At 44.0% G+C, this 15297-nt stretch overlaps 1 protein-coding gene across 13 annotated transcripts in view; it reads left to right on the top strand.

Annotated features, from left to right (window-relative positions):
- Positions 1 to 15297, top strand: part of Dido1 (death inducer-obliterator 1) — a 52106-nt gene that overhangs the window by 22702 nt on the left and 14107 nt on the right. For 10 of the 13 annotated variants that reach the window (NM_175551.4, XM_006500609.4, XM_006500615.4 and 7 more), the window contains 7 exons: positions 2191 to 2403; positions 3339 to 3558; positions 11940 to 12399; positions 12517 to 12676; positions 13776 to 13892; positions 14032 to 14136; positions 14949 to 15084. In NM_175551.4, coding sequence (NP_780760.2) covers positions 2191 to 2403; positions 3339 to 3558; positions 11940 to 12399; positions 12517 to 12676; positions 13776 to 13892; positions 14032 to 14136; positions 14949 to 15084 — 1411 coding nt within the window. Of the gene's footprint in view, positions 1 to 2190; positions 2404 to 3338; positions 6414 to 11939; positions 12400 to 12516; positions 12677 to 13775; positions 13893 to 14031; positions 14137 to 14948; positions 15085 to 15297 lie in introns of those variants that run through there. The other 3 variants (NM_001291432.1, NM_011805.3, NR_111965.1) reach the window with 2 other exon arrangements.

Raw genomic sequence — 15297 nt, 5'->3', positions numbered from 1 at the left:
GGCAGTTACTGTATCTGTACGGGCCTGGGCCCTGCAAGAGAACATTCTGCTGCTGGTACACCTTGCCACTCCAGTTGGTGTCAATTATGACTGCTCCATCATAGCCTCCTTAGTGCCAGCAGCTTACTGTGCTCTAATGGTCACTTAAGGGGAAATCCATTTCTCCACAGTGCTATTGACTGAGTTTGAAGAAAAAAACCTTACTTTTTCACACGCTCTTGGTGTTACATATTTTGAGTGCTGGCAGAGTTATTGAGAGAAAGGTGCACTGTGCTCTGCTCTTACTTACATGCTGGCCTAAGTTGTTCCATGCCTGGTACTCATGTTTTCTTCATTCTTCCTACTTGAGTTATGTTATCCCATGGGGCCATAACTGTCAAATTTCCCATGAGCTGAGACTAGCAGTCTTGCTGCTCAGGAGAGCTTTCTCCTGCTGTCAACAGGTGTGTTGCATTTCTCAGGAGGGTGCCACCAAGTGCATCTTCACTTTAAACCCCAACCCCCACAGCACCTCCAGCAGGTGAGAGTCTGGGGAAACTACAATCTAGACTGGCACTGTCTTAGTTCTCACTGTGCTGCAAGGTGAAAAAGTGACAATGACATCACACCGTGGCCACTAGCACCGTTTACTGGAGGAAGTTGTCAATTTGATGCTTTTATTATTGCCAGTCAGTATGTTAGACATTGCCTGAATTTTAGTCTGTGTAAACTTAGATTTGGTAGAAGAAAAGCAACTATCTTAAATATTTATCCTGAAAACTGGGAGCTCTCAAATTGTCAGACATATGTTCTGTTCAGTCTTCCTGATATACTTAGAGCTAAACGGTCTCTAGTTTTCTGAAATGTATGTATCCTGTGTCTTTTGGCAATCTCCCTCCAAACCACTCAAAACAACAAACAAAAAAACAGGCTGCCTTTCTTCAAAACTAACAGTGGATCTCTTCTCTCTTAGGGCACGGCACATTTACTCTTTTAAGAATTTTCACTTGAAGGCTAGGGGTGGTGGAGTCCAACCTCTAAAGGCAGTATGAGTTCAATATATATATTTCCCTCTGAGGGGCTGGAGACGTGCTCAGATTCAAGAGGAACTAGGTTCAATTCATAGTGCCCATATGGTTCTCATCGTCATTTATAGTTCAAGTGTCAGGCAGTCTGATATCCTCTGTGCATGGACAGACAGACATGAAGGCAAGACACACATACATATAAAGGAATTTCAATTTTTTGACAGTTATAAAGAGGAATTTTTACCTGGACTCATAAGATGGCTCATTGCATAATAGCATGGGCCATCAAATCTGATTACCTGAGTTTAATCTTCAGATCTCACATGGTAAAAGGAGAGAACTGACTCCTGAAAGTTGTCCTGACTCCTGCTGTACCAGCTATTCATGTGCAAGCCTGCGGGTATATGCACATGCATGCACACACAATATGTAACAGAAATCTTAATGAAAATTTGTAACTCATTAAGTCTACATTTTTTGCCCTCTTTTTTTCATAGTGGTTTATTTTTAACATGTGTGTCTAGGGGAGTAGTGTGCAACAGTATAGATGCCCTCAGAGGACAGGGCTATCTGACATGAGTTCTAACAACTAGACTGCTCTTCTGTAAAAGCATCCTCTGAACCATGTTTCCAGCTCCTCTCTTACTCTTACCTCATTTGGGACCTGCACATGTTTAGAGGGCATATAGATCTGAAGCTCCCATGTGTGCAGAGTTTGTGTGCCAGGGCAGTCAAGGAAAATAGGTTTGTATAGTTCACAAAGATAGGTCTTACCATGTAGCCTGGGCTGACCTGAATTTCGGAAGTCTCCTGCCTTCCCTTCCCATGTGCTAGAATGGTGTTAAAAGATTATGTCATCATGCACAGCTAACAAATGAAAAATGAATTTTTATTCATATAAAACTATTATTAGAGCCATCCATAGTGATGTACACCTTGCACCTTTAGTCCCAGCACTGAGGAGGCAGAAGCAGGCAAATCTCTTGAGTTCAAGGCTGGCCTGGTCTGCATATCAAGTTTCTGGGCAGCCAGAATTTCATAGTGAGACCCTCTCTCAAAAAACAACCAAATAAAAATTCCTGCTAGTGTCTTAATACCAGTGACCACCAATAGTGCTGTCACTGAGCACTGATCACTAGTGTCTGCACACATGATGTCTGAAGTTGCCTGTCTTGTTCTGCAGGTCGTAGAGGCTCCTGGTGCTCCTAAATGCATTGGCCCTGGGTGTTCCAGTGTAGCACAGCCTGACTCTGTGTATTGCAGTAATGACTGCATTCTCAAACACGCAGCAGCTACCATGAGATTTCTAAGTTCAGGTAAAGAACAAAAAACAAAACCCAAGGAAAAGGTCAAGACGAAGCCAGAAAAGTTCAGTCTTCCAAAATGCAGTGTTCAGGTAAGCTGACAACAGTCACCTTCAGGATACTTACTTGAAACAGGAAGTGTTTGAGAGGACTCTTCATAGACTGGTGTCTTGTTTGCTTGAGCAATGCAGGGGACAGCAGCTGTCAGGAAAATATAGATCATATTTTCCTTCTCTCTTCCCCCATTCACTGAGGGATTATTAGTTAACATGAATATACTACAAGCAAGCAACCATGTGGCTTTTTTAAAGAAGTATGACTTCAGGATGTATACCACACAGCTTTATGCAAAGTGCACTTGACATTTAGACAGAGACATAGGTTCTAGGCAAGGCTCTGTGCCTTGATAAGTCAGTGATAAGAGTGCCTAGCATGCAAACAGTCTTATGATTTTTACATATCCCTTTAGGGGGGAGTGTTTCTTTTGTTTTAAAGGCAGTTTTGTAGTACAGGCAGTTCTTGAACTTGGAATTTTATTCCCTTAGCCTCCCACTCAGCTGGGATTACAGTCTTGTGCCACCAAGCCTAAGTGACATAGTTTTTATTTTTTAGGACTGTTATTTTGGATCTTCAAACTCCCATAAGTAGGAATGCAGATAGCACTTGTTAGGTATTACAGACCCTTGTGCCCACGCAGCCCCCTTCACTTTGTTTTCAGCTTGTCTGACTGCCTTGCCGGAAGGCGCTCATGCTTTTATCTTGGCTGGTTCATGCTTTTATCTTGGCTGGTTCATGCCTCAGCTGCGTTATAGACAGATATGAGCCTTCCCATTACCCAGGTGTTAAAAAGAATGCTAAGGGTTCTTTGATGTGTGGCTGTAGCCATAAAAAAGATCACATGATTCTACCTAGCTTGGTTTGAAGGGTCTTCAGGTTCTAAAATAAAAGGTGTATATGTCTTTAATTGGTTGTTGAAGCAAAAGTGTCACTTCAAACCTTAATAATTGGGATTTCACTGATTATCCAGGTGGGGATTAAAATCTCTTCTGTGCACAAGAGACTAGCGTCAGAGAAAAGGGAAAACCCAGTGAAGAAAGTGATGCTGGCTTCCAGGAGTGAGACTTCTGGGAAGGAGGCAGCCTGTGAGAGCAGCACACCATCCTGGGCAAGTGACCACAACTACAATGCTGTGAAGCCAGAGAAGCCAGAGAAGCCCACTGCACTCTCGCCCACCCTATTGAGTAAATGTACGTATCACCCAAAGGCTGGCTTCCCAGGCCCCTCCCATCATCTGGGTGGCTGCCTGGGGCTGTCTAGGACCAGAGTCCTGGGTGTTCTGGTGCTGATAGTAGCCAGCAGCTCACTGCCAGCCAGAAGCAGATACCAAGATGCCTCTGGACCCCAGGTGTTCCTGCCTAGCCTGTGGAGCCTCTCTGGGTGGTTCCTAAAGAGCTGTGTAGGCCTCATGTTGGAGGCAATTTCTTATTTCAGTTTTAGGCCTTGGTAAGTATTTGAACTGCTCTCAACAAGATGGGACAACATCAGTGCACTGTTCAGACTCAGTTCAGACTTGAGTTCCTCACAGGACAGCCCAGCACAAACCATGAGTTTTCCCACGTTACCTATTTTCTTCACATGGTCACCACTGCTCTTCTATAGAAAAGTGATTTTTTTCATGAGTTAGGGCATTTTTGAAAGGACAGGTAGACAATTTGTGTCTATTTCACATACTACACACCTACATAAACAGGTTTGAATTTTGAAGGTCATCTGCTGCTCAGATCCCATGGTGAGTAATCGTGCTGACCATACACCTACAGCAGTATTCTCATCAAAGTGAGAATTGTGGGTGGTAGCTTCCAGACTCGTAGATGCCCCAGATTTCAAATCAGTGTTTATAGTTTGAGTAAACTTTTGAAACCCAAGATTAGATCACTGAGTTTGGAGCCATTCTTGTTTCACTGCTGTACAAGGTACACCTTTCTTACTTTTTGTACAGTGGTTTCAAGTGAATTTTCATCTGTGTTCTCATGATAGTGTTTTGTTCCATCTCTGTCCACCCTCAGCCCCAGATAAGGGGGTCTCATGGCCTAGGCTGGCCTTAAATTTTCTGTAAAGTTGGGGGTCCTCCTGCCCCCACCTGTAAAGAGTGCTGAAACTTACAGGCACACACCTGATGTATGTTGTGGGGTGTGAACTCAGAGTGTTGGACCAGCAGTCTACCAGCTGAGCTGCAGTTCTAGCCATGGTAACTGAAACTGCTGATCTTCTTGTCTTTGTTTCCTTTGTGCTGGGATTACAGGCATGTGGTGCTGGGGATCAAACCCAGAACTTCATGCATTGGAGCGCTACTGACAGCTACGCCCCACCCCATTAGTGCATTTTATATCTATCTTTCTTTCTTTTTTTTTTTTTTTTTTAAGCATCACAGGGGTAAAGAGAACTGAATCGTAATAATATGAACATGGCACATTCTTGTTAGCCTTTCAGCAAGTTAACTAGGGGAGGACCTTTTGCACGTAGGTTTACAAAGTGAGAATGCAGTTGTGCGTGGTATTGCAGGCCTAGACTAACATTAGAGAAGTTGAGACAGGAACATCGTGAGTTCTAGGCCAGCTGGGGTTGCAGAGTAAGAACCTTTCTCTAGGGCAAGTGGGAGGGAATGTAAAAGACCTAAGAAATGCAGTAAATTAGCATGCTCTACTGCATTGTGGCAGGCCTTAGTGCGCTGTAGGCAGTTGAGTAGTTTGAGATGAGAGGTCTGGTGTTCCTTCAGTTACAGCAGCTCTACAACAGCAGCATTGTGAACTAATTAATGAGTAGACTTAGAGCCAAGTACACCTCTTAGAATAGGGAAAAACCTGCCAAGTATAGGGTTCAAGTGCTTTAAGTGTCTGTAGACCTAACAATAAACGATAGAAACCCGGGAGTGTAGTCATATCCCTGAGAGCTGAAGATTGATTACAACTCAGTTCATCTTCATCTGTGTGCCCAGAATGGAAAACCAGCTCTTGAAGTTCTGATTCAGGGTCTCACATTAGAAGCAGTTAAAAATCTCTAGTTTCAGTTTCAGACCCTGGTAAGTATATCCCTCGTGTGGCATCATAAAAAGTCCCGTGCACTGGAGGATTGGTGAGGAGGATGGAACATAGTGGGCCTAAAATCTGAGTACTGTCTTCTGTCTCCCTTCCATGAGGAGGGGGGAGGGGGAGTCCCCCAGGGGGTCAACAAGGCGACCAGTTCTTATGCTCAGGGGTTCTTTGACCTTTCTCTCCCCCACCTTGTCCTTCACAATTGACTCAATCCTTAGTGGAGGTGGAACTGATGGGTTTCAGGGCAGGAGGGTAGGACAAGTTAACAATTGATTAATCTTCCCAGCATACCAGCATCTCAAAAATGATCAGCATTCAAAATACAGCATGCATCAGGGACATGTTTCTAGACCAGTTTCTTCTGACCCCCCCCCCCCCCCATCCCATAAATGATATCATCCTAACATTGAGAGTGTCGTCATCAGTGAGGAGCAGTGTCTCCTCTCTGCCTCTTGCTATCCAAATGGGACCAGTCCCCTTTGATCCCTCTTCCTCTGCACAGTGGGAGGGCACCACACAGTCTATGCAACTGTGTCCCAAGGACTCTGGCCCTGTCTCCCCACTGCCTGTGTGCAGAATACACAACAGGGGAGGGGAGGGAGGGAAGCTCAAAGTGAAGCCAGTGCTGGAAACACTTCTACATTCTTCGTGGATGCTCACCATGTACACTGAGAAGACTGCATGGCAGAGCTGAGCTGAGCTGCTGCCCCTCTGAGTGGATACAGGCAGGCAGCATGCTGCTCTGCACAGGAAACCACTCCTCCACATGCAGGTGATTCGATTTCACAAACAGTTGTTCCCCTGATTTATATATTTTTTCTTTCTAGAATATCTGTACAGTTTCCTTAATTTATAGAAACAATTGTCATTTTTAAAATTTCCAAAGATTCTGATATCGCTGTTACAGTTTTTGTATCCTTCTGTGTTTTATTTCCACTGACACCTCCCATTGCCAGGGGAGGGTAGTGAGCTGAACACTTGCCTAAAATATTCTTGGGTTATTAGAGTTTTGAAACAAAATTTAGTATTTATACTTATAATCACAATAATTAGTATTTTGGACTCACTAAATGGCTCATCAAGTGACTTAAAACACTGGTGTTTGAATGGATCTTGACATGACATTTCATCGGGCTGTAGGGAATTAAAGCAAAACCCCATCCACCTACAAACTCAAACCTGGGGAGTGGCTGCATCCTGCACAGGCGACCAGGTGGGTGGTAGAGCAGGGAGAACATGGGGTTTCCCAGGGCATCTTGAGGTGTGGGCTTCAGGAGCACATTTCATGGGGTCATGAAGGCGCCCTGTGGCGGGTACTAGAAACCTACAGGTGGGCCTGTGTTTTATCAGCTGCATGAGCCGTTTATTTGTCTTCACAGTTGTTAGTGGCAATAAAGGGGATAGGAGAACGGCTTTGCACATCTTAACCAAGCCCCTCCCAGTTTGGGGGGGGGGGGACAAAATTGGTAATGAGGGGGTTAAACTTGGCAGCTGTTGAATAATATACATAGAGCTAAAACTTACTAGGTTGTTGGTTACATTCTTTTGGTATCTTGCTTTTTATAAGTCTTTTAAAAGCCCACTGTTGAGAAAATTGGATCATAGCATTAACTTGAACCTGCAAAGTGAGCCCCTAAGAGTACTCCAGTCCTATAGCTGTCCCTGTGTCCTTCACCTCTCTGAATGACCTTCCTGTAAACTTAAGGAGCTGTGGATCAGAGTTAACACTCCCAAGAAAATCCTTTTGATGGCATTGCTGATCTCAAGAGTGCAAAGGTCTCCTCTGAAGATGCCTGCCACAATCATTAGTATAAAGTGATAAAATGCTTCTGATACACACCAACATGCACATAGTTAACATGCTTAGTATCCAGAAGTTAGAGTGTAAACGTAGATCAGATTCTTGGCTGCTTTAAAGAAGGTTTGGGCAACATTGATTTGCCACAAACCTGGAAGAGCTCGGCAAGAACCTAAGGTAACTGGTTGCATTCTCTACACCTGGTTATCCACTGCACCTCCAGCATTGGCCCCATTAGGTCTGGAGGGTCTAGGAAGGCACACAGATTGTTGTAATAACTTGGTACAAAGAAATAATGGTTAAAATGAACTTGGCTGAAGTCATCTGTACCTGGTATGTTTGGGGAAATCTGAGAAACAGCAGCTCAGCTTCCACGTAGCTGGGCAGATTGAACACACCCACATGGCCCTCACCACACTGTATTCCAGTGACTAACAATGTAAGAAATTACCAATCCAACATGATTTAAGCTGAAGATTTCAAGATCCTATGTGATTGGTTAAGATAACTTGCAAGAGTTGGTCTCTGCATTAAGATGGAAGTCAAATACTGGACATGAGTAAGAAAAGATTTTCATCTAGTTGGATGTGGACCTCTGCAGGGTCACATGTTTAGTCACATGCATAGTCACTGGGCACTCATCTCTGATGTAGCCTGTGCTGCTTTGTCCAAGCCTCGTTTTCTTACATATAAAACTAAATTGGTAACTTCTCTTAAAGATAAGTATTAATTTTTTTTGATGGTTTCAATATCAGTCCCGGCCACCTTTTTCAGTCCTGCCTCAGCCTCCTGAATCCTGAGATTACAGGCATGTGCATGAGGTGTGGGTAGAGGGAAATTATTTATTTGAAGATACTTAAGCATGTCTAGGAAGCAACAGCAAAAACATTTCCACTGCCACCTCACTGGAAAGAGGTATGGTGAAGCAATGGGAAGTCCTAAGTTACATGAGCCAGAGCTGAGGAACAGAATTCAGCACCTGGCCTTGTTTCAAGGTGCTGCTTGATCACTGTCTTCAAAAAAAGCAACTCCCCTTAGGCTTCTGGAGGTGAGATACCTGCATGGGGCCAGCCTGCCCTCCTAAGACTAGCCATCAGGCAGCGTGACTGGGATGGGTGGGACTATAGGTGTGGACCCCTACCCTGCACCTGGATCCTGTTTCAACTTCATGCAGTTGTGGGGTTCTACCTTGGGGGTACATGAGCAGGGTTTGTTCCCCTAATGCCTTTCTCTTTCCTGCCTTTGTGGATCATTACTGCCACCTGGTGACCAACAGAGCTATAGCAACCTTACTAATGGACCCATGGTGTGAGAATAGAGTTGGGTTCCCATGCGGAGCACTCTACTTCCCTACTCCGTCAAACTTTCAGCAGCTTAGTTTCCATTACAAAGAACTGGTCATGACAACCTTTGCTTCCACTAGTAGTCCACAGGACTAGAGATGCCTTCCTCCTTAGTGTTGGTCAATACCTTCTTACCCCACGAGAGGGCAGAGAAAGCTAGTAGTAGAGACAGCAACCCACAGTGTAAAGTGCTATTAGTAAGATGGGTCTCTCATGAGTTACAGCTATGTAATTTTTATATAGTTAAAAGTGAAGTGAATTCTTCAATTGGAACAGTAGCTCAATAGGACGTTTGTCCAGTATGCCCAAGCCACAGGTTTTTGAAAACCCAGTATTGGGGTAGGGAATGGAATAAGGATTTGCAAATTCATTCATTGTTCTATTCAATCATGAAGGTCAATCCCTGTTGCTGGCATTGCTGCCCTAAGCCAACACCACTATTATTCCTACCTGTAGGGGCTAGAGAAACATGCCAGTCCCTTGAGCAGTTGCAATGGGTAACTGTTGCCCTGTTTAACACCACCCAAAATAGAAGGGGGCTTGGTGTTTCAAGATGCTAGTAGGCAAATGGTTAGGGAAAGCCATCATTTATGGGACATATCAGTTTAATTACATAACATGACTTTTATGCACTGTTGGGAGTGTGCCTAATGTGTCCTAACGTCCTTAAGAGGAAAGAAGCCACCAGAGCTGTCAGGCTGCAGAGTGATGGTTAGGGAGTTACGTTAATAGGTGGTCTTCAGGTATAGCTGCTCTCAAACCATCAAGTGTGTATACTTGGAGTGTCAGGAATAACTGAAATGTAGTCCGGCCAAGAGAGATTGGGTCTTTGGTGGAACCTCTGGTTTTGAATTCCCTGTTTGTGACCAGAAAAAAAACAACACAGATGTTTCAGGCCATACTACTATATGGAGGGGCTTTGTCGAGGGCTGGGTGATGCTTTGTTTTGTAGAGTGGAAGTCAGCTGGCAATCTAGTACACATTTATTATACCCCTGTTCAATGTCACACTCGTATAGCACTTGGTCCATACCATTATCTGAGTGTTCATTCCTTCTCTGTACCTTCCTCAGAGGACTCTTCTAATTTTTAACCACCACACAACCCAGCAGTCAGATATGAAGGTAAATTGCTAAATATAACTGGAGCCAAGAGTAGTAGACATCCACTGCAGAGTCCTTGGACATTGTCCTTGATCTATGGGAACCTTGGCTCAGAATGTGTTTTCTCCATATATTTGTCATGTATACTGTATTGTAAAAATAATTTCTATTTTGCACAGATCTGCCTTTTGGTATTTTCTGTCCTCATCTAGAAAAACATCAGAGTTTTAGGTAGATGTCATTGTCACTCTGCAAACCCCCTAAAGTGCTTTGAGGTTGAGGTTTGGCATGCTTCTGAGCAAGTATAGAGTTCACCTGTAGCAGTCCTCTGGGATGGAATTGAAGGGCTTCAGATGAAATGCAGCTTATATTTAGGTTCCTCAGTACCACTTTATAATCAGCCATATGGCAGTGGTTTAGGCTACCTCTCAGACAGGTTGGTCGTCAGGTCTGGCAGTACCTGATGGTGTCCCTAAGCATATAGAATAGCTTGTTGAAGAGGGCTGTCCTTGTATGTGGCATCTCTGCTCTTTGAGCTCTCTGCCCTTCCTGGGAAATTGGAAATGGTTACTGGGAGCACAAGGTGGGAAGTCCTCATTTATGATCTTAAAGTCATGCTTCAGTCATATACATGCTTAAACTGTAGTGTTTAAGGATTGCCTATCTAGATGAACCATCTCATAGTTGTTTGTTTCTTGCCGGTAGGACACCTGTCCTGAACCGAATGTTGCCAGACATTTCCTTACCTCATCTGACCACTTGGACTGCTGGTCAACATGTTAGACAAACAGACAAACATCATTCAGTTCCATGGCCCAAGCAGGACTTGGAGGAGGGGAAGGGTGGAGGGAGGGAGGGAGGAGAGAGAATGAATATGAGATTGAGTATGCCAGAGTTTATTTCCTCCTTGAACTATGTGGATCTTGTGACCTGAACTTGGACTTGCCCACAGGTACCTCTTTTTAGACATTTTGTGTGCCTTTGATGCAGGATTTTAATTAAACTGATTTGATTGCCCACTGGCATCTAGAAGTTTTGGTGCAAGCAAACCTTGTGACTTAGCATTTGTTTTAGACAATCTCTTGGTTTTTCAAGACAGGGTTTCTCTGCAGCTCTGGCTGTCCTGGAACTAACTCTATAGACGAGGCTTACCTCAAACGCTTCGATCCACCTGCCTTTGCCTCCCAAATGCTGGGATTAAAGGCATCACCATCATTACCCTGCTTTGACAAGCATTTAAAATACCTGGTTGTCATTTTTACCCTGCTGAGGGAATTAGGTGTGTGTGGGTTGGGGGTGAGGTCATATAAATGGGCATCAATCATTTTAGCATCTGGTGCTCATTGCTCCCTGGCCTTTCATCAAGAAAAGGAGTCTGGTGATTTCCTTTCACATAAATTCAGCAGGCTGAAGTCTTCCATTCTGGCATCTGACTTTTGGTGTGAAAATAGGTTGGCTGATCTTCCCTATAGCAACCTTGTCAACCATGTCTACAGTGAGCTTCTGCTGGAGGGTGATGAAGTAATGTGTATCCTTTGCTGACAAGGTGTCCACCCCTTTAATCCCAGCACTTGGGAGGCAGAGACAGGTGGATTTCTGAGTTCGAGGCCAGCCTAGTCTATAGAGTGAGTTCCAGGACAGCCAGGGCTATACAGAGAAACCCTGTCTTGAAAAAACAAAAAAAAAAGGTGTCTACCTCCAGGACCCTTGGGGGTTGGAGAGTGATTTTTCTTCTTTCCAAAAGGTTTTTAGGGCCGGGCGTGGTGGCGCACGCCTTTAATCCCAGCACTCGGGAGGCAGAGGCAGGCGGATTTCTGAATTCGAGGCCAGCCTGGTCTACAAAGTGAGCTCCAGGACAGCCAGGGCTATACAGAGAAACCCTGTCTCGGAAAAAAAAAAAAAAAAAAAAAAAAAAAAACCCAAAAGGTTTTTAAAAGTTCACACAAAAACACCTTGTCTTGTCAATGAAAATGATCCTGTAAATCTGTCCTATTTTGATGGCAAGTTTGTCGTTTATTTTTACAAATTAACTAGTGATTAATTGGAGCTTTTGATAATAGGCTTGTTTGAAGTAAAAGGTTTTAATGTAATACATGAAGTGTTTTTCTTTTTAAAATGAGGAGTAATTATCACCATAAAATACTGTGGAGCCAACCTCTCTTCGGTTCGAAATTTTAAAACCTGCAAATGCACCTAATTCCTTGGTTGTACGGGCTATTTCCAGGGTGGAAATGGTATAATGTCAGCATGCTATTCTGTATGTGTTGCTCAGTGTGTGCGTTCTGCTTTCCAGCCATGAAGGATGACAGGAGGGTGGAGGACAGGACAATGGCAGCAGTTACCATCCCGAAGAAAGCACTTCCTTCAGCCTCTTTGGTGGGCAGACAGACTTCACCTAGGAATCTTGTTCCAAAGAAGCTTCCTCCTTACTCTAATATGGCAGGAGCCAAACCAGCCATTAAGAAACTGCCTTCAGGCTTCAAGGGTACCATCCCCAAGAGGCCATGGCCCTCAGCCACCCTGTCAGGCACTTCTGCCAGGCAGGCAGGACCAACACCTATGACAGCTGCTTCCAAAAAGTTGCCTGGCTCTGCTGCTGTGGTGGGAGTTACCAGGAAGCCAATGTCTGCCAATGTTCCTGCTGCTTCTCCAGCCCCAGGACGGCTTGGTCCTGTGAGCCCAGCTCCATCACAGCCCAATTCACAAATTCGACAAAATATAAGGCGCTCCTTGAAAGAGATTTTGTGGAAAAGGTGGGCCATTGTATATGTCATATCTCCCAGATGTAGCATTGATGGTCGTATTCTGGAATTTTCCCACTAGGCAAGTGCCCCCCTGGTTTATGTAATCCCTCTTTTCATTCTATTCAGAGTCAATGACAGCGATGACTTAATAATGACAGAAAATGAAGTAGGAAAAATTGCCCTCCACATTGAGAAGGAGATGTTTAACTTGTTCCAGGTTACTGATAATCGCTATAAGAGCAAATATCGCAGCATCATGTTCAACCTTAAGGATCCTAAGAATCAGGTCTGTGTACCCCTGACTAGATGTTGGGAATTCTTTTCCCAGAATAGACCCTCACCTTCATTTCACAATGATGTGAAATTACCAAACAGCATTTACAGAAGTGTACATCCTTCCTCTTACATGGGGCGTCTTCACTGCCAGAACTGGAGTTATCAGAGATTTTTATAACCCCTCTCCTCCCAATTTTATTAGATTAATTTACACTTTCCTGCAAAAATCACATGCCCACTGATCTAAGCTTGAAATTTTTCATACCATTTTCAGGGATATCTGATGTGCAGTGTAACATTTTTATTTTATCTTTTTATTTTTTGAGACAAGGTCTTACTGTAACCATGGCTGGCCAGGGATCAAGCTGGCCTCAAATTCTTAGGATATCTGCAGGTTGTGGAATTAAAAGTTCAAGTAACTTTCTCTCTTACCTTTCTTCCTCAGCCACTTGACGTCATCCAACCCTAGTAGTTCTCCATCATATCTCTCCTGCTTTCTACTGCTGGAGCTTGTTCATAGTGTCCCCTTGACTCTGAACACACACACACACACACCTTAACATCCATGTTTTAGAACCAGAATCAAGTGCCTTGGCTGCACTGCCTAGAAGTGATGTATTCCTGTCTTTATTTTTAATTTTTTTTTTTTTTTTTTTGGAAGGGTGGGGACAGGGCTAGCCTCAAACTCAGACCCCAGTGTTAGGTTTGAAGGCCTGTGTAGTCTATCCTTTTAACAACTATTTTTGAGGCAGAATCTTGCGCTTCTGTTTCCTGGGTGTTAGAATTATGTGTGTCACTTCCACGGGCTTCTAACTTTTTAACCTATATCCAAGTTGTGTACATGATTTGTGATCCTGACAAAGCAGAATCTGTAGATGTCCTTGAGGTTGACTCTCAGCTGGATTATTGCTGCTGACGTCAGGGCAGCTGCTCACAGTGGGTTGAGGGTACATTTCTGCATTGTGTTTGGATCAGTGCTTGGAGTATTCAGGGTTCATCTGATTTCCACTGTGCTGCTTTGTTTTCCATATTGACCCAAAGTAAAATACACCACTAAAAGTTTGTGAACAAGGAGGTGAAAGGTGCCTTTTCTTTTCTTCTTAAAATAGGGGCTCTTCCATCGTGTTCTTCGAGAAGAAATCTCCTTGGCAAAACTTGTCAGAATGAAGCCTGAAGAACTTGTATCTAAAGAGCTTTCTATGTGGACAGAGAAGCCCACAAAATCTGTAAGTGCTGAGGAGGATAGCTGCCTGAGGCCCTAGAGGTTTCCATTTTCTACAAGTCAAAAAGCTAGTTGTAGAATGGATGAATATTCCTTTTACCTAGAATCCAAGGCTGAAGCCTTCATTTCGGTCCTTCTTGTAGGTGATAGAATCCAGGACTAAGTTGCTTAATGAAAGCAAGAAGAACACTACTAAACCAGAAACCATTCCTGACATGGAAGATTCTCCACCGGTATCAGATTCAGAAGTGAGCATTCGGGGTGTCCGGTGTTTGCACAGAAACCAACATCTCTTACCTGCTTTCAAGGCATTAAGTCACTGGTGTTTACACAAATTCGTATGTGTGCACCGTGGCAATGCTTTCTAAGTGCCTGTGTTCATTAGGTTGATATGAGTTCCTTTGGTATTTAAGACAGTCTCTCTTTGCAGCTTAGTCTGGCCTAAAACTTTTCACTCTGGGATTTTAGGGGTAGAGACCAGGTGCACCACACCTTCCAAGACAGGGTTTTTCTAGGTAGTCCTGACTATCTTGGAACTTGCTTTGTAGACTTGGGTGGTCTTTAATTTAGATTTGCCTGCCTCCACCTCTGGAATGTTAGGACTAAAGGCCTGTGCCACCACCATGCCTGACACTTCATTGGTTCTTCATTGTCTGTAGTATTAACTTGGAGATGGATTGAATTTGGAAAAGAAATTATCTACTTGAACCAAGCATGTTGGCACTTTCTAGATCAGTGGTTCTCAACCTGTGGGTTGAGACCTCTTTGGGGGTCAAACAACCCTTTCACAGGCGTCTCCTATCAGATACCCAGCATATCAGATACTTACATTACAAATCATAAGTTTCAAAATTACAGTTATGAAATAGCAACCAAAATAATTTTATGTTTGGGGTCACCACAGCGTGGGGAACTATAATTAAGGGTCTCGGCATTAGGAAGGTTGAAACCACTGCTCTAGATGGAAGGAGGACGGGAGTTTCAGGGTCATCCTCTGCTGCATTGAGAGACAGTCTCAAGAAAACAACAAAGGCAAGACCTGTTTGCATTTCACTTGTAGGAACAACAAGAGTCAGTGCGAGCCGCCCCTGAGAAGAGCGCAGCACCTCTCCTGGACGTCTTCAGCAGCATGCTGAAGGACACCACAAGCCAGCACCGTGCCCATCTTTTTGATTTAAACTGTAAAATCTGTACAGGTAAGCATAATTTAGGGGCTGAAACAATGGAAATAAGACAAAACTTGGTTTTGTTTAAAATTGCTCTTCTAGCCAGGCAGTGGTGGTACACGCCTTTAATCCCAGCACTCGGGAGGCAGAGGCAGGTGGATATCTGAGTTTGAGGCCAGCCTGGTCCACAGAGTAAATTCCAGGACAGCCAGTGCTACACAGAGAAACCCTGTCTTGGGGGGA

This window comes from Mus musculus, chromosome 2 (genome assembly GCF_000001635.26).
Source record: "Mus musculus strain C57BL/6J chromosome 2, GRCm38.p6 C57BL/6J".
Taxonomy (NCBI): Eukaryota; Metazoa; Chordata; class Mammalia; order Rodentia; family Muridae; genus Mus; species Mus musculus.
Note: the sequence above shows the minus strand (reverse complement) of the source record. Positions and strands in the feature narration are given on the sequence as shown.